The sequence below is a fragment of the Chiloscyllium plagiosum genome, chromosome 38, assembly GCF_004010195.1.
Source record: "Chiloscyllium plagiosum isolate BGI_BamShark_2017 chromosome 38, ASM401019v2, whole genome shotgun sequence".
Taxonomy (NCBI): domain Eukaryota; kingdom Metazoa; phylum Chordata; class Chondrichthyes; order Orectolobiformes; family Hemiscylliidae; genus Chiloscyllium; species Chiloscyllium plagiosum.
The window spans coordinates 13171158-13191422 of NC_057747.1; the positions used below are offsets into that span (position 1 = coordinate 13171158).

At 41.4% G+C, this 20265-nt stretch overlaps 1 protein-coding gene across 1 annotated transcript in view; it reads left to right on the forward strand.

Moving 5' to 3' along the window:
- The first annotated feature begins 270 nt into the window (after positions 1-270).
- Positions 271-20265, forward strand: part of tubgcp2 (tubulin, gamma complex associated protein 2) — a 49800-nt gene continuing 29805 nt past the window's right edge. The window contains exons 1-9 of the mRNA XM_043678879.1: positions 271-576; positions 7726-7884; positions 8397-8525; positions 12376-12552; positions 15916-16075; positions 17556-17763; positions 17970-18169; positions 18529-18718; positions 19200-19345. Coding sequence (XP_043534814.1) covers positions 7735-7884; positions 8397-8525; positions 12376-12552; positions 15916-16075; positions 17556-17763; positions 17970-18169; positions 18529-18718; positions 19200-19345 — 1360 coding nt within the window. The 5' untranslated portion in view covers positions 271-576; positions 7726-7734. The remainder of the gene's footprint in view (positions 577-7725; positions 7885-8396; positions 8526-12375; positions 12553-15915; positions 16076-17555; positions 17764-17969; positions 18170-18528; positions 18719-19199; positions 19346-20265) is intronic.

The window sequence follows — 20265 nt, forward strand, 5'->3', positions numbered from 1 at the left end:
AGTCGGAGACAGCCCGGTTTCCGCCCACCAGCGACCGGCAGCCCAGTGCGCCTGCTCAGCCGGCCGGCAGGCTCATCGGTACGCATGCTCATCAACCGCCATTGAGACTGCAGCCTCAGGCGGGTGCACAGCGACCGGCAGCCCAGTACGCCTGCTCAGCCGGCCGGCAGCCTCATCGGTACGCATGCTCATCAACCACCATTGAGACTGCAGCCTCAAGCGGGTGCACAGCGACCGGCAGCCTCATCGGTACGTATGCTCATCAACCGCCATCGGGCCGGCAGCCTCATCACGGCGCATGCTCAGCAACTGCCAACAGGACTGCGGGTTCAGTGCGCGTGCCCACTCGCCGTCTCCGTCTGGGTCCAAGCGCCCGACGAAAGCAGCCGCCTCTCCAAGCATTCTTCCCACCCCCTCACTCTCTTCCCTCCTCTTTCTTTATGTGCAAAGGCCGGGTGGAACGGAGCGGCGGCGCCTCGGGTTTTCCAGGGGGAAGCGGCGGAGCGGTTGCACTTGTTTGGAGGAGGAGGTGGAGGGGTGGGGGTGTCTCATTGCTTCGAGTGGAGCGGCTGAAAGGTGAGGTCTCCCGGCCCGGGGCAGAGAGCGGGATGAACTGTTGTCGGGAGCGGCCTGGGCCTCTGTCCCCGTGGGCGGAGGAGGAGTATATTTGAAACAGAGCGCGATCCCTCCCAGGATCGTCTGTTTGTTTTGGTAAACAGGCCGGGCTGCTGTCAGGGGAGGCCAGCTCCCCGCTCTAAAATCAAGCTGACCTCACTGAGCGAGCTAAGGGGCATTGCCAGGCTCTGCCTTGGGGTACAGTTGGAGCAGACCGGTCACCCCTCCACACAGTCAGGGTATTTATATCTGAAGGGATAATCTTCAGGGCCTCGTTTTTATATCGTGCAGCAATTGCTTCCCAGTGCAGGTTATTGCATTATTACAGCAGGTGCGCACTCACCTCTTTCGGGTTTCCCCGTTTTTCTTAAAAAAAATTGAAACCTTGTTTTTAAATCGCTTTCCGCTCTTTCAAGCCTCCAGTAATAAGCACGAAATCTTTGTAAGTAAAAGCAAAACGGTAGCTGGAAATAAAATAAAGTCTTTGAGAGTTCACGTGCTGAGTTTCTCCATCATTTGTTGTCATTTAGATTTTTCAGCAACCGTAAAAATTTGCTTTTATTTACCTCAAGCTTTCAAGATCTCTGCACTCTGACAATTCGACCATCTTGCACTTTGTCTGATTTTGACTGCTTTACTGTTCTTGCAGCTACTTTGCCATAGTCTCTGGAATTCTATCCCTAAATTCTGCACCTTTTAAGACACAGCTTAAGATCTGCTGTTTGGATCAAGATTTTCTTTTCCCAATCTGTGAATCATTAAGTTCCTCAATCCTGCCCTGTTATTTGACAAGGTTATGTCCAAGCAAATTTGGCTTCAACTCCACTTTCACGCCAATCCCTGATATACTTTAATGCCCTTGTCAGTCAAGAATCTCTCTAATGTAGCCTTAAAAATATTCAATGGTCCTGGCTTCTCTACAGGCTGGGAAAGAGAATTCCACATAGTCACGACCCTTTGAGAGAAAACATTTCTCCTCATGTTCATCTTAAATTGGAGAGCCCTTATTTTTAAACTGTGCCCTGATCTAACCTGAATCACCCTCTTTTTTTTTGTCACCATGTCAAAGAAATTTGTAAAACGTTTTTGTAAAATGTTTAGCAATGTTTTACAGATTGCAGATGATACCAAAGTTGGAGGTGTAGTGGACAGCGAAGGAGGTTACCTTAGAGTACAACAGGATTTTGATCAGATGGGCTGAGGATTGGCAGATAATTTAGTTTAGTTAAAAATTAAGTGCTGCATTTTGGAAAGGCAAATCATGTCAGGATTTATGCACTTACTGGTAAGCTCCTGGGGAGTGTTGCTGAACAACGAGACCTTGGAGTGCAGGTTCATAGTTCCTTGAAAGTGGAGTCCCAGGTAGATAGGATAGTGAAGAAGGCATTAGGTACGCTTTCATTTATTGTTCTGAGCGTTTGAGTATAGGAATTGGGAGGTCATATGGTGCCTGTACAGGACATTGGTTAGGGCACTTTTGGAATATTGTGTGCAGTTCTGGTCTCTCTTACGGAAGGATGTTGTGAAACTTGAAAGGGTTCAGAAAAGATTTACAAGGATGTTGCCAGGGTTGGAGGATTTGAGCTATAGGATGAGGCTGAATAGGCTGGGGCTGTTTTCCCTGGAATATTGGAGGCTGAGGAGTGACCTTACAGAATCATAGGGAAAATAGACAAGGTATTTTCCCTGAGGTGAGGAGTACAGATTTAGAGGGTCCAGGTTTAAGGTGAGAGGGGCAAGATTTAAAAGGGTCCTAAGAGGCAACCTTTTCATACAGAGGGTGGTGCGTGTATGGAATCAGTTGCCAGAGGAAGTGGTGGAGGCTGGTACAGGTCATTCTACTATAACACATGTTTCCTTAATGCGGATTCACTACAACATGAATGACGAATTGGGGACACTTTCTAAAATGCAAGCTTTCAAACCGTTGTTTTGGTTATAATGCGATTCCAGCCCTATTAGTTTAAATTGTGCTGCCACTACACCATTTTCTAATAACATGGATTGCATGAGAGTGGAACTGCCATGTTGTTGTACTAGGATCGACTGTACAATTACAACATTTAAAAGGCATATGGATGGGTATATGAATAGGAATGGTTTAGAGGGAAGTGGGCCAAGTGTTGGCAAATGACACTAGATTAATTTAGGATATCTGGTCAGCATGGATAAGTTGGATCGAAAGGTTTGTTTCTGTGCTGTACATCTTTATGACTCTGACTTGAATAAAAGCTAAGTAAGTAAGATTGCTCGCTGAGCTGGTAGATTTGTTCTCAGACATTTTGTCACCACACTAAATAACATCATCAGTGATCGTTGGTGTTCTGTCCCGTTTGTTGTTAGTGTGTCTTGGTCTGTTATGGTGGGTCATATCACTTCCGGTTCTATTTTTGAGAAGTTGGTAAATGGGGACCATATCTGTATGCTTGTTAAAGGAGTTCTGGTTTGAATGCCAGGCCACTAGGAATTCCCGTGCCTGTCTTTGTTTAGACTGTCCCAGGATGGATGTGCTGTCCCAGTCGAACTGGTGTCCCTGTTCGTCTGTGTGTATGGATATCAGTGATGCCATTTAGTGGCTAGTTGGTCCTCACGTATCCTGGTGGCTAGTTTCCTGCCAGTTTGTCCTATGTATTTTTTTTTTGATTGAATGTCTCTATGGAGTACCAAAGATACATAAACAAGCCCCAACCACCCCCCCCCCCATTCCCATAGTCTCATTTCCCGGTACACTGATATATCGACCAGCAAAGGAACTGCAATGCAAACTGAAACACCTTGTACAAGACTCAATCCACTCCACCCAGGAATTCCTTAACATCATCAAAGAAACCAAGGGAGAGACTGGCAGGGTCATGGTTTCCATTGACATGACAGCCCTATTCACATCAAGGAACATCACCCTAGCCAAAGAAACACTGGCCTTACTGCTAGATGAACCAAGGACGCAAACATCTGATAGCACCAACTCCATCAGCAAGGACAGCGTCCTCAGACTAGTAGACTGTGCCTCACCACTCATTTTGCCTTCAACGATAAGATCTACAAACAAAGCTTGGTCCAGCCCAAGCTTTGGTCCACTGTGTGAATGACAACTTTGTCATCATGAAACGCAACAAATTAGAAGAAACCCACAAGCAACATCCTTCCCGATATAAAGTTCACCAAAGAGGAAGAGGACAGCAGGTTCTCCCTAGATGTCACAGTACAACGAAAAGCCAATGGAGAACTGCAAACCAGTGTCTACAGGAAAGCCACACACACTGACCAGACTAGATTAGATTCCCTACGGTGTGGAAACAGGCCCTTCGGGCCAACAAGTCCACACCAACCCTCGGAAGAGTACCCACCCAGTCCCATTTTCCTCTGACAAATGCACCTAGCACGACGGGCAATTTAGCATAGCCAATTCACCTGGCCTGCACATGTTTGGACTGTGGGAGGAAACCGGAACACCTGAAGGAAACCCATGCAGACCCAGGGAGAACATGCAAACTCTACACAGACAGTCGTCCGAGGCTGGAATCGAACCTGGGACCCTGGTGCAGTGAGGCAGCAGTGCTAACCACTGACCCACCATGCCTATACTCAACTACAGGAGCAATCATCCCAACACCGACAAACTGAGCTGCATCAGGACATTATTTAAATAAGCCACAACACACTGCAGTGCTCAGGAACGACAAGAAGCCAAGGAAAAACACCTATACAATGTATTCAGGAACAACGGGTACCCGATAAGTGCAGTCCGCTGATTCCTGCACAACAGATTCAGATGTTCTAGCCACTGTGCCATGCGTCAAAAACATCCCGGAGTTGGCGACCAGACTACTACGGCCCCTAGGCATCATGGTAACCCACAAACCTACCACCACACCAAAACAGCTCCTGATGAATTTAAAGGACTCCATTCCAGCAACCAGCAGAACGAATGTCAAATACAAAATACCCTGCAATGACTGTGACAAACCTGAATGAAACTAACCCACCAAAAGACAAGACCAACTATCAATGGTCGAAGAGGCACACCAGTTCAATCCTGGGAGAGGCTAAACATTCAAACGCCTGGCATTCAAATGTGCTCCATTAACAAACATTTGAACCCCATTTACCAAGTTCTCAAACAGAACCGGAAGTGATATCACCGACCACAACCGACAAAGGTATAAATAGCAAGCGGGAGAGAGTACCAACGATTCATTGGAGGCTCACCAATGTTACCTAGTCTGAGACCAGGTCTACCAGCTCAGTGAGCAAACTTACAACCTGTGCTACAAATCTTCTCAAATCGCAGCTGTACCGGTCTTGCCTTATTGTAGGCAGTGCAAGTTTAGAAGGTTTCTGCGACTCAAGTAAAATTGGTTCTTTTCAGCAAATTGGTATCTAGCCTTGAACTTGTGTAAATGTTGAAACTTTTATCAGAAAAAGATGCAGTAGAGTCATAGAGATGTACAGCATGGAAACAGACCCTTCGGTCCAACTCGTCCATGTCGACCAGATATCCCAACCAAATCTAGTCCTACCTGCCAGCACCTGGCCCATATCCCTCCAACCCTCTGAGTGAAAACGTTGCCCCTTCGGTCTCTTTTATATCTTTCCCATCTCCCCTCTAGTTGTGGACTCCCCCACACCAGGGAAAAGACTTGTCTATTTATCCTATTTGTGAATTCATAAATGGATTGTTGTTGCATTGGCTGTCACATGTACCATGTATAGTGAAAAACTTTCTTTACGAGCAATACAGGCAGATCATAGTAAGCGAGGACATATCAATCATGGAGTTAAAGAAAACCTAGACAGAGGCATACAAGTTACATAGTACAGAGTGTGCGCTAGGCAAGATCAACATTAACAAGATCAGCATTATTTGCACAGATTCAGAATTTAAGTTTAAAAGTGTAGAACAGTTATAAGAAATATTAGAGTTAAATTTGCTTAAGGGAGCTTGCAAGGTGTCACACAGTGTTGGTGCCATCTTAAGATCAAGGTACCAAAATTGAGACTTTATACCATGAAGGGCTCTGTTTATACAGCATAAATGATCATTGAAGTTGGGACATTACACAATCCCAGTAACAGAGATCAAGAAGGAAATATGAAACTCGATACAAGAATTGAGTGACAAAGAGCTTAAAGTGATGGAGAGAGAGAAATTAAGAATATAAAGAGAGGAATGGAAATAGAGGATATCAAGGCTGGAAGGTTTTAGACTAGATATTGAAAGGGAGGGAGATTCCAAATGATTTTCCCAGTGTTTGAGGAAACCACCCCACTCATTTTTCCCAGTTCTCACCAGTACAAGGTGAGATAAATTTATTACAGATTCTGAATTAGAATGATATATACACTGGCTCACTGAGCATAGCACTAAAGGATCCAGACAGTAGGAATTAATTCTACTCAACTTGTGCAGATTGTGTGTATTATATTTTCAAGCCTGTTTCATTTGTATATGCTGCGCTGCAGTTATTGGATTTTTAAATATGAATTTCTAGATTGGAAGATTTGAAAGTTTTCTTCAGTTGTGCCTCAGTTAATGCTGCAGCTTATTTTAGTTAACTGATTATAGCATTATAAAGAAGACATTTGTGGACAGAATGTACATTTTAAAATTTAACCGTTAGTGATAATTTATGCACAAGTTGATGCTCGTCTATCTACTAAAATATGGACTGTAGATGCTCGTATTCAAATAAATGATTTGTACTGAAGAACTTTGTGGTTCCAGAATGAACAGTATCTTGCTGAGAGTTGGGAAAAGCTCACTGCTTACAATTTGCTAATGACTTTAGGCTGTTATTTGCATGTGGAGAGTTGTCAGCTATAATTCCTAAGATTGTAATCAACTGTATACTTAATATTATAGTCAGAATTGTTGATTCTTAATTTCAACTCAGCCTATTTTTTAAAAATCACAGCAGCAAAGTGCTTCCTGTCATAACCTGCAAGTAGTTTATTTCATAATCTTGTGGAAAGTTAGCCATAGAATGCATAAACAATTTGTTGCTCTTTCTATTTCATGCTTGTGTACAGTTTTATCTTGGGTAAATGACTGGAGAGAATTTTAAACCTGTTCAGGCAAAGTCGATTTAGATGTAAGTGTCATAGATGTAAATCTATGGAATGGCTGTCCTAAGCTTTTACTTTATACTTGTGATTCCTATCCGAAATATTTTGTCTTTTTAGGATCTTTTGTTTCAATACTAATGTTGTTTAATGTATCTCAGCTGCCAGAAATCCAGAGCATTTTTGTTTTTGAGTTAATAAATAACTCTTAAATAAAGGTTAGAGTTAGAGTGAAATTAAAAATCGCACTACACCAGGTTATAGTCCAACAGTTTTATTTGAAATACAAGTTTTTGGAGCACTGGTCTTTTGTCAGGTAGCTAGTAGAGTAGCATTATAGCACATAGAATTTAAAGCAAAAGATCATAGTCAATCCATCATGATGTAAATGAACTGATCAGTTTGCTTTGAGTTTGTGGTGGTGATGCAATATATTGAACAAAGCTAGATTATTGTGAAGTCTTTCATCTTTTAGAATGGGTTGCAGGTTTTGATTCATTAATATGTAAATCCCAGAACTACTTTTAAGTCACATTCCTGAGATAACGTAAGGTTTTATAAAAGACGGTGACATCTCAGCTCAGACAATGCATAAAAGGTGTGAAGTTAGAGTCAGTACGTATTCCAATCTTGAGTCAGACTGGTTCTGTTCCCAAAGCAGGAATTTATATAATGTCACATGGATTATAAAAAATATTGACTGCCTACAGATTGTGTGCTTTTTGAACAAAATGTATCTGCAAGTACAATTCTGCAAATTTCAAATGTCATTTTTAAGTATGCTGCACCCATTCTGAGATTCTCAAAGTGCAGATTTGGAACATAGTCATTTGTTTCCATATTTTGTCAGATTTGCCACTTCCCTAGTTTTGGTTTCTTTGTTTTAAATATGTTCCTTGAAGGAATTAAAATTAACCTTCCAAATATTGGGCTGAAAAATATAGTACTGAAATAAATTGTTGTTAGGGTGCAATATTATATAATGAAATTATTTAACATTTTCAGTGGACTTTTTCAGCAGTTTCTTACAGTTTCTTGTTTTCATAGGAAAGAATCATGAGTGAATTTCGAATCCATCATGATGTAAATGAACTGATCAGTTTGCTTCGAGTTCGTGGTGGAGATGGAGCTGAAGTGTACATTGATCTTCTTCAAAAAAATAGAACTCCATACGTCACAACTACTGTGTCCTCCCATAGTGCAAAGGTAATATGTCCAATGTGGGTCCACAGAGTATTTGCTTCATTTTTCTCGGAACTTGAATTGCTGTATTTGGAATACTTTTATAGTTATGACCTGGAATGCTTTCCATGAACAGACAATTTTAGTGAAAGCAGTTTCAATGATCATTTTCAAATGAAAGTTGGATATGTACTTGAAAAAAAATTGCAGGTCTATGGGAATGGAGCAGAGTAGTGGGACTAATTGGATAACTTTATCAAAATGCTAGCACAGGGTTGATGGGCTGAATAGTTTCCATCTGTTTTGAATGAGGTGACAAAGTTGAATTTTGGGTTTGAATGTTTATGTGCTACTAGTACTGTGCTGCAGTAAAGGATTGCTAAACAAAGGATGTATTGGTGCATAGAAAGAGAAATTGAACATTGGACTTCTGTAGCCAAGGACAAGTCTACAGGGCCGATTGAATAAAAGGGAACAGAGTAAGGTTGTGTACACTGCTTAAAAAAAAATGCATTTTTAATATTTTTATTTGACAGGTAAAAATAGCTGAGTTTTCAAGAACCCCTGAGGAATTTCTTAGGAAGTATGATGAGCTAAAATCAATAAATATACGGAACGTGGATCCGTTGGTTTACCTGTTATCGAAGCTTACTGAAGATAAAGAGGTAATGAGGTTTTGAGTATACTTTTAGTGTTTCTGGGTCATTTTTATGTGATTTGCAATAAAATTCATGTATTTTATTACTTAAACCTACCTGCTTCCTAGTGTTATATTGATTGATGTTGTTACTGGAAACATTTGATAAGTATGTCTGATGTGACTCAGCTTTGGAATCCAGACGTAATATGTACCCTGTTGCATTCATAACTGCAATTGAGGACAGTGTGAATGGAGTGAGCTTTCCATCAGATACCTGCTACTTTCAAAACACATTGACACTGCACCAGGCCATTCAGTGTTCTCTGTGCTACGCAATCTGTTCATTCAAATAATGTTCCAAAAGATCCAAAATTAATTTAAGAATTAATTAGCTTTCTCATGATACAAGGCTGCTGAAATTTCCTTTTGTCTTAGGATGTGGGCATTACTGACAAGGTTTAGCATTTGTTGCTCTCGCTCTCCTTTCTGAGTAACATTCCTGATCGCTTGACAAAACATACACCAATCTATTTTGAGGGTGGACAGTACGATGAATTGTGGTAACAGGTGATTGGATGTTTCCTTTCCTTCAAACTAACTTTTGATCTGAAGTTGTGTTGAGATGAAGAAGCATAACGTTTGGAACAAATCTCCTCGCAACATAAATTGCATAGTGGTAATGTTACGAATCCATAGGCTCAACGTAATGCTCTGGTTCAAATCCTGCCATGTGGGCTAGTAGAATTTAAATTCAGTTAATCATTCTAGAATATAAAGCTAGCCTCGTAATGGTGGCCATGAAAACTTTGATCAACGTAATAAAACTCACTTTATCTACTAATGTCCTTTGAGGGAAGAAAATTTGGTGTCCTTACTTTAGTTTAGTCTACATGTAACTTCAGACAGACGGCAATGTGGTTGATTCTTAACCTGTCCCTGAATTGACCCAGCTCGGTTTGCGAGAATTAGGCCTGGGCAAAAAATGCTAGCCTTGTCAGTGGTGCCCACCTCCCAAGAAAAAGTAAGTTTTAGCACCCTGTCAGAGAAAATTCAGTTCTTCTTGAATTCATTTAATTGTATGTGTATTTGCTAAAAAATATCTATGGATTTGCATCTATTTTCTGCACTTGTGTATTTAGATGGCTCCCTTTGAGGCACCCCACTTGTATTTCTCAAAGAAAGATATGGTAATTTGCCTTGGTTTGTCTTAATTGCGCTTCTTATCTGCCAACAGTCATGGATGTTTTTATGCCACTTTACTATGTTTCCACTCTTTTCAGTCAAACAAACTTATAGCTATCCCAGAATTAAAGTAGATCAGGACATCATTACTTTGAATTTTGATGCAAAAAATCCAATATTTTAATTTTCAACTTTTTAATCACACTTATCTCAACTTCATGTTCAAATAACATTATTACTTTTATTATTCTTTGCAAACTCATTCATTGCCATCACATAATACTGGATTTTCTGCTCCTTGTTGTCTACGCTTCAAAATGTTTGTCTTGTCTGATTTCCCAAATATGAATCCTTTAGACATTGTGCGATATAGTGATGCAGACAAACATGATGAAATTTAATCTAACCCAATACTCTATTAGATTATTGTTACATTGTTAATTTGCTGAAGGTAAAATTTTATTTTGCGATGCCTAATTTTGGGTGTCTATCTATAGATATTATTTTGCACAGGAAGAGATTGTAATCAGAAATTTATAAAACCAAAATATTGGAAAAAGGCAAAATGTATTGAATCTACTTTTATTTCTGGTTTTCAGAAAAAACTGGAAAGAATCTGCAGGTCATTCAGCATTTCCCCAGAAGGGCTATCTGTGCCTTTGCAACTTTTAAAATTTTGATTCTGTAAAATATTGGTAATTTTTACACGTATATTATATTTTATTATTTCCATCATAATTTTCTATAACCCTTTCAAGTTTTACAACCTCTTTCCAATAGGAAGGAGACCAGAATTGCACTCGATATTCCAAAAGTGGTCTAACCAATGTCCTGTACAGCCGCAACATGACCTCCCAGCTCCTGTACTCAATATTCTGACCAATAAAGGAAAGCATACCAAATGCCTTCTTCACTACCCTATCTATCTGTGACTCCACTTTCAAGGAGCTATGAACCTGCACTTTCAAGGAGCTATGAACCTTCTTTGCTATCCACTACACCTCCGATTTTAATGTCATCTGCAACTTACTAACTATACCTCTTCTGCTCACATCCAAATCATTTATATAAATGATGAAAAGTAGTGGACCCAGCATCGATCCTTGTGGCACTCTACTGGTCACAGGCCTCCAGTCTGAAAAACCAGCCTCTATGGTGGCACGGTGGCTCAGTGGTTAGCACTGCTGCTTCACAGCAGCAGGGACCTGGGTTCAATTCCAGTCTCAGACGACTGTGTAGAGTTTGCACATTCTCCCCGTGTCTACGTGGGTTTCCTCCCTGTGCTCCGGTTTCTTCCCACAGTCCAAAGATGTGCAGGTTAGGTGAATTGGCCATGCTAAATTGCCCATAAAGTTAGGTGCTTTAGTCAAGGGTAAATATGAGGATTGGTCTGGGTGGCTCTTCGGAGGGTTGGTGTGGACTAGTTGGGCCGAAGGGTCTGTTTCCACACTGTAGGGAATATAATATCTAATATCTCTGTCTGCTACCTTTGAGTCAGTTCTGTATCCAAGTGCTCGTTCTCCTTGTATTCCATGAAATCTAACCTTGCTAACCAGTCTCCCATGGGGAATCTTGTTGAGCGCCTTACTGAAGTCCATATAGATCACATCTACCGCTCTTTGTTACTTCTTCAATTCTCTTTGTTACTTCTTAAAAAAAACTCAATCAAGTTTGTGAGACATGATTTCCCGTGCACAAAACCATGTCAACTCGCTAATCAGTCCTTGCATTTCCAAATACGTGTACGTCCTGTCCCTCAGGATTCCTTCCAACAACTTGTCCACCACCGAGGTCAGGCTCACCAGTCTCTAATTCCCTGGCTTGGCCTTACCACCTTTCTTAAATATGACACCATGTTAGCCAACCTCCAGTCTTCTGGAACCTCACCTGTGACTATATCGATAATACAAATATCTCCTGAGGATTTAGCAGTTTAATTTATCAGTCCTACCTTGTTCTTTGCTTTGTCCCTGCCTGTCCTGATTGTTTGACTCACTACTTTTCTCAACTGTACCAGTCTCAGATTGGTCTCTTTCCTCACTATTTCCTATGGCTTCATGCTGGGCCCTTTTCCCCCTTGAGAACACTTTGCACCCTCTCTAAGACATCCTTGATCCTGGCAGCAGGGAGGCAACACACTATTCTGATTTTTTTGCTGCTGGCCACAGAAATGTCTGTCTGTCCCTTGGACTAGAGAGTCCCCTGACACAATCGATCTCTTGGAACCCGATGTACCCTTCATTGCAATAGAGCCAGTTTCAATACCAGAAGCTTGGCTGTTCGTAGTACATTCCCCTAAGAATCCATCACTTGCTCCGTTTTCCGAAACAGCATACTTGTTTGAAATGGGGATAGCCACAGAAGACTCCTGTACTACCTACCTATCTCTCTTACCTTTCCTGGAGGTAACCCATCTATGTGACTATCTGCAACTTTTTACTTTTCCTATAGCTGCCTTCCATCACACCCCCTTGCTCTTGTAAATTCTTTATTGCCTCCAACTGTCGCTCCAACTAATCCATTCGATCTGACAGGATTCTCAACCAACGGCATTTAGTGAAGATATAATTCTCAGTAACATGTAAAATCTCCCTGAACTCCCACATTCAACAAGAAGAACATATCACTCTACGAAGAGCCATTTTTGCTTCTTCCAATCTGTAGACCCAGATTTATTTTCTGTTTTATTACAGACTCTGCAGTACTTGCAACAGAATGCTAAGGACAGAGCAGAACATTCAACCAATGTTTTAGCTAGCAATAATGCAACATTCAACATCCCAACGGCGACTGCCAAGCTCTCGATTCAGGAGCTTGAAGAACTTCGAAAACAGCTCGGTAGTGTCACTACCACTTCAAGTTCACAGCAGGTAACGAAATTGAACAGCAGTTTTTTAATTTAAGCAATCTTATATATTCTTGTATGTACTGGAGATATGAAGCCTTCTAAGTAAAAAAAAATTGAACATTCGGATGTGGTGAGTCTGTCTTTATCAAGTTTGTAAGTTTTTCCAGTCCCAATTTGTTTTCATTCAGTTTTATTTATTAAAAAGATGCAAACTCATTTTTACTGTGGATTAAAGCGTAATGTAGAACATTATCATGACGTAATATTCCAGATCATCTTTTTAAAATTTCATTTACGGGTTGTGGTTAAATGTACTGCAGTTACATCAAAATGCTATGAGGCAGGATATTGAGCCAGTGACCCTGTAGGAACAGCGATATATTTCCTAATCAGGATCACGAGTGCCTTGACTGAGAACTTGCAGATGATGGTGCTCCCATGTATCTGCATGCCTTGTCCTTCTAGAAGCTAGTGGTTGCGGGTTTGCGAGGTGCAGTCTGTGGATTTCTGTAACGTATCTTTGTAAATGATGCACACTGCTGCGTCAGTGGTGGATGGAGTGGATGTGGTACTAATCAAGCAGGTAAAAACAATGACTGCAGATGCTGGAAACCAGATTCTGCACTAGTGGTGCTGGAAAAGCACAGCAGTTCAGACAGCATCCGAGGAGCAGTAAAATCGACGTTTCGGGCAAAAGCCCTTCATCAGGAATACAGGCAGAGTGTCTGAAGGGTGGAGAGATAAATGAGAGGAGGGTGGGGTGGGGAGAAAGTAGCATAGAGTACAATAGGTCAGTGGGGGAGGGGATGAAAGTGATCCGGTCAGGGACGAGGGTGGAGTGGATAGGTGGAAAAGAAGATAGGCAGGTAGGACAAATCATGGGGACAGTGCTGAGCTGGAAGTTTGGAACTGGGGTAAGATGGGGGAAGGGAAATGAGAAAACTGTTGAAGTCCACATTGATGCCCTGGGGTTGAAGTGTTCCGAGGCAGAAGATGAGGCATTCTTCCTCCAGGCGTCGGGTGGTGAGGGAGCAGCGGTGAAGGAGGCCCAGGACCTCCATGTCCTCGGCAGAGTGGGAGGGGGAGTTGAAATGTTGGGTCACGGTGGTGTGGTTGATTGGTGTGCAGGTGTCCCAGAGATGTTCCCTAAAGCACTCTGCTAGAAGGCGTCCAGTCTCCCCAAAGTAGAGACCAAATTGGGAGCAACGGATGCAATAACTGGAGATGGAGAGGTCCAGGAAGGGGAGGGAGGTGTCAGAAATGGTCCAGGTAAATTTAAGGTCAGGGTGGAATGTGTTGGGTCCTAGGAAGGTGGGCAGGAGTCCTGATTGTGAAAGTAAGCTCGGAGGTGGCGGAAGAAGCGTTCGACGTCACGGCATGTATTAAATTCATTGATGCATGGGCGGACGGGGTTGAAGGTGAGTCCTTTGCTGAGGACTGATCGTTCGTCCTCAGTGAGGGGGAGGACAACTCCCCATCTCTTCCTCCACTACATTGATGACTGCATTGGCGCCACCTCGTGCTCCCGTGAGGAGTTTGCGCAATTCATCAACTTCACCAACACATTCCACCTTGACCTTAAATTTACCTGGACCATCTCTGACACCTCCTTCCCCTTCCTGGACCTCTCCATCTCCATTAATGACAACTGACTTGACACCGACATTTTCTACAAACTCACCGACTCCCACAACTACCTGAATTACACCTCTTCCTACCCTACCTCCTACAAAAATGCCATCGAGTATTCCCAATTCCTCCGCTTCCGTCCTATCTGCTCCCAGGAGGACCAGTTCCACCACAGAACACATCAGATGGCCGCCTCCTTTAGAGACCGCAATTTTCCTTCCTACGTGGTTAAAGATGCCCTCCAACACATCTCATCCACGTCCCGCATCTCCACCCTCAGACCCCATCCCTCCAACTGTAACAAGGACAGAACGCCCCTGGTGCTCACCTTCCAACCTACCAACCTTCGCATAAACCAAATCATCCGCCAACATTTCCTCCACCTCCAAACGGACCCCATCAGGGATATATTTCCCTCCCCACCCCTTTCCGTCTTCCGCAAAGACCGTTCTCTCTGTGAATACCTGGTCAGGTCCACACCCCCCTACAACCCACCCTCCCGTCCTGGCACCTTCCCCTGCCACCGCAGGAATTGCAAAACCTGCGCCCACACCACCTCCCTCACCTCCATCCAAGGTCCTAAAGGAGCCTTCCACATCCATCAAAGTTTTACCTGCACATCCACCAATATCATTTATTGTATCCGTTGCTCCCGATGCGGTCTCTACAGTGGAGAGACTGGACGCCTCCTAGCAGAGCGCTTTAGGGAACATCTCTGGGACACCCGCACCAATCAACCACACCACCGTGTGGCCCAACATTTTAACTCCCCCTCCCACTCTGCCGAGGACATGGAGGTCCTGGGCCTCCTCCACACCGCTCCCTCACTACCCGACACCTGGAGGGAGAATGGCTCATCTTCCACCTCGGAACACTTCAACCCCAGGGCATCAATGTGGACTTCAACAGTTTCCTCATTTCCCTTCCACCAAGAGTGGAGAGATAAATAGAGTGGAGAGATAACACCCTCCTCTCATTTATCTCTCAACCCTTCAGACACTCTGCCTGTATTCCTGATGAAGGGCATTTGCCCGAAACGTCGATTTTACTGCTCCTTGGATGCTGTCTGAACTGCTGTACTAATCAAGCAGGCTGCTTTATCCTGGATGTTTTTAAGTTTCTTAAATATTTTTAGGACTGCACTAATTCAGGCAAGTGGGAAATAATGCATCACAGCCCTGACCTACACCTTGTAGATGATGGACAGGCCTTGGAGATTCAGCAGAGGAGTTAGTCGCTGTTGGATTCCTAGCCTCTGACCTCCTCTTGTGCTCACAGTATTTATATTGCTTGTTTGGTTCAGTTTGTGATCCATGGTCATCCCCAAGATGATGATTGTGGAGTATTAGGCATTGGGGGAGGGGGTAGAAGACGTTTTATACGGAATACACACTACACCTAAGTACAAACCTGGATATTTGCTATACTTGGATGAAAACTATTTCAATATCAAAGAGATGGTGAATGGTGCTGATCATTGTGCAATCATCTGATGCCAGTCTTGTTATCAAAGGGAATCACCCTCACCTCACCTGGAATTCAGCTCTTTCACCCTTGTTTAAATCAAGACTGTGATGGGATCAGGAGCTGTGTAGCCCGGGCGAGCCCCAAACTGACTGTCAGGAGTTACAATATCAAATTTCAGACTCCCACAATTATCTTAAGTATCATTGATGACACTTACTTTATCTGATTAAACTATACTGTACTTTTGAACCGTGGAATCATTTTCATATTTTGAAATTTAAATTTTTAGCCACTTGAAGTAGTCCGAAAGCTACTTCGTGACAAGCATAACAAGAGGAATCCAGGGCTGATTATTCCACATTTTCCCCCATGGGTGTATGAAAGGCCAGCTCTTCTGGGAGACTTTATAAACAGCTCCAGTCCAATCACTGAGACAGTAGTCTCTATAGGTATGTACTGTATACATTGACTGCACTGAATCTCATTGGTTCTGTATTAAAACTTTGAAAGTAGAGGTGCTATTCTGTCACCAACTGTCTGTTTTGCTGTAAAAGACGCATTTTGTCAAAGCTGAACTGAAACTGCTTTGTATTCTTAATTAATTTCTGCAAGTTCCACCAATTGTTCACATTTTACTTTAACAACACTCTAAATGCTATCTTTAAACATGACTCAAATGTGGAAGGGCTTGTACCATTAGATTCAAGATGCGTTAGTGCAAAATTTCCACATCTCATAGAATCACTACAGTGTGTAAAGAGGCCATTTGGCCCCATTGAGTCTGCACCAAGTCTCTGAACAGCATCCCACCTTGCTGCAACCCTCTACCCTATCCCCATAAGCCCAGATTTAACATGGATAAAGCACCTATCTCACACTTGCACCTATCTCACACATCCCTTGACACTACGAGCAATCCACTTAACCTGCACACCTTTGGATTGTAGGAGGGATGTGAAGACTCCACACTGACAGTCACTAGAGGTTGGAATCGAACCTGGGTCCTTGGTGCAATGAGGGAACAATGCTAGCAACTGAGTCACCATGCCACCTGTGCAACATTGTGTTTCACTGAAGACCTGGATCATATCAGTTCATCAAAATACAAATCCTTTTGTTAGTTTACTGGAACAATATTAATGATGCAGCTGACTGTTCTTTGGATTAGGTGTTATTATCCATTAATAGTTCAGTGTTTTGGAAGTCACTGTTTCCCTATTGTATTTGCTTTGTGGAAATGTCAGAGCCACCTGAGTGACTTGAGGATAATAACCCCAGTTTCTGAATCATGTTATGAAGCATTGTATATTTTGCATTTTGATTTATATCATCTGAAATCTTGAGGCACTGCTTTATCAGTCTTATCTATGATTTGGGTGCTGGAGACATTTTGTTTTTGTACATAGGGACTTTCTTTCCTTGCGTTGTTTGTACAGATGTTAAACTATTTGTCATGGTATTAAAGTGACTGTGGGTTATGTTACATTTGTGCTTTGTTCATTGATACAGCACTGCCTAATTTCCCAGGAGTGCCAGCTTCAAATCAAAATATGCTGTACCCAAGCAAAGTTCTAATGTACTGGAACTAATTTCCTATTTATTCTTTCTCTTTGAAATCTCTGATAAAGCATGACATACTGCAAAAAGACAATTTAGGAATGTTATACTCCATGCATATTGTAAGTGCATTGCTAAGTTTCATGAAATGTTATTTTAGACGTACATTTCCCTTGTATACAAAATATATTTGGCTGTTTACTTTTGAGATCAAAAGATTTTCAGTGGTTTTAGAAGTATACAGATTAACAGTGATATAATTCAACTTGTAGAAAATTCTGATTCAGAAACTCTTAAGAATAAGCAATTTGTGACCAAGAAAAGTGAGCCGCAATGCATTTGATTAAATATAGAACCTCTCCCCTTTATTAGGAACGTTAGCTCTTCCTGCGCAAGAACAAATGATAGTTGAAGATTTGCTGTACGTTTTAATTGGAGTAGATGGAAAATACATCACAGCACAACCGTTGGTGGGAAGACAATGTCGATCCTTTGCTGTTGATCCCACGTTGGACATGTCTGTTAAAGAACTTGTAAATAGGATTCTTCCAATAGCAGCCAGCTACTCCTCTGTCACCAGGTAAGCAAATGTAACAGTTATTTAGTTTTCTGATGCTTACATTGCTTCTCTATCCACAAAACAAAATACACAATCTTTACTGTATGCTACAAACTGTGGTCCTCTCTAAATTGATCGAGAACTGTGACAGGCTCTACCTTAACAAAAATGAGTATGTGAGAATATTTGAGTTTTGTCATAACTCTCTGCTTTGTGTCTGTACTCAGGTTCATTGAAGATAAGTCCTCCTTTGAGCATGGACAAGTAAACCATGCTTTGGCTGCAGCAATGCGGACACTTGTGAAGGAGTACATGATCCTTGTGACGCAACTGGAACACTTACAGCGACAAGGGCTGCTCTCATTACAAAAACTTTGGTTTTATGTCCAGCCAACTATTAGAACAATGGAGATCTTGGCTTCAATAGGTATGCCACTTTTTAAGATTAATTTTGTTTTTTTTAAACATGAATTTCAAAAATCTTGGAAGAAAGATAAAGGCAAAGGTCAGTCATGCAAATCATTCTCAATTAAAAGAAATCACAAGCAAAATAGCAATTATAAATAGAAGATTAATTCTATGTACTAAAATAGTTATAATTGGAAGAAATTCGCAAGTACTGTGAACAACCTGGTTAGAAAGATGGAAGTCAAAGTAGCCAATATGATTTTTTATTTCCTACCAACAAGCAGCAATAAATAGTTGATACAATGAAAAGATATACAAATAAGTAATTAATAACAGGAATCAACAGGACATTATTTCTCTTGTCTGTTTTTGTATCAGCTACTTCTGTGGAGAAAGGAGAATGCATGGGAGGTTCAACACTAAGTGTCCTCCATGATCGAACATTTAACTACACAGGAGACAGTCAGGCACAAGAGCTATGTCTCTACCTGACTAAAGCAGCCAGTGTTCCATACTTCGAAATTTTAGAGAAGTGGATCTACAGGGGAATCATACAAGATCCTTACAGGTACAAGGTTAGCCACTGGAAATCATCATTCCCTTGAGTTTATTTTAAACTTTGGTCTTACTGAATAAATTAAACCCTTTCAATTTTCTTCGCTATCATTCTGCTCAGCCAAAATTCTCCTCCTCTTGCCCCCTCCTGGGCTCTGCATTTCATGGAGTAATTCTACCGCAACTTTGTTACTCCAGCCTGTTGATGTTGTTACTGCTTGATGTGACTGGAATTAATGGATCTTAATGGGAAATAATCTTATGGTCCAGAAGTATTAAGCCCTTAACTATTTTGCAGCGAGGTAATAAGTTATGTTGTTGTTATATTGCAGGGAATGTAGCTCATTAAAGAGGCCAATAATGCTATGTGTGGAAAATTATACCCATCTGTTCAGGTTAAAATATTTTAGTTACTTTGTAAATAGTAACTTGCATCTTAAGATTGGCAAAGTAATGTTCGTGTATAAATAAACAAGTGACTCTGTGTTGTACAGTGAATTCATGGTGGAAGAACATGAATTGCAAAAGGAGAAAATTCAGGAGGATTACAATGACAAGTACTGGGATCAGAGATACACCATCATCCAGCATAGAATCCCTTCGTTCCTGCAGAAGCTAGCTGACAAGATACTGAGTACAGGTCTTTACAATACTTCGTGCACTCTTTCCATGTTATATTTTTCCGGTTGTATTTTGTGGTCAACCTATCTGTTTAAATTAGAATTAATTTTTTGTTTTTCTCTAGTGTTGAAGCAAACTGATTTGTTTTCATTAAAATACATTACAGCTATGACTATTTAACTATTGTCAGCATTACTTTAATGCTGTATCCACATTTAGGCTTTAAATGTCTTGTTAAAGTACTGTGCAGTCAGGCTTTGTTTGTCTATTGCAAATTGTTTGAGTACTGTTTATACCTAACACTATTTCACACAACCTGCACAGATGAGTTCTATCAAAAGAGACTTCTATAAAAGGATTAATTGGGAAGTGAAAGTTCAAAAATTATGCAACAAGGGCGTCCATGTATCTAACAGCTGAGAAAGGTTTCCTCAAAGGCAGTTGTAGCTTTAGTATAATTACTCTTCAATAATGTTACTTCTTTCCTGCTAAGGATTATGGACAGGTCTAGCATGATGACTAGGAAGACAAAATAGCTGCATGTTTTGGCTCCACGGTCACAGAAAATGAAATCCTTTTGAAAAAAGAAACCTAAGAAGCTAACTATATCTTTGGGCTTAGTTCCACTTAATAAATTTCTATTCAAGAAAGAAGACACAATTTGCTTTATGCCCCTGTATTGTTAAAAAAAAACTGATAGAATCTCCAAGGAAATTAGATTTTCAAATGTTCTTCTGATGTACATATGCACTCTTTATGAATTTCTATTATAGTTGGGAAAAGAAAGTCTCCTCCTTCCCTTGCGATAAGAAGATCCACAGATTGTTTATTGTATCCGTTATTAATTCAACCCATGTAACTTGCAGGTAATTGTCAGAATTTTCCACAAAGCTTTCCAATTTTTTGGCACAGTTTCTCAAAATAGTCAAGCTAACCAAA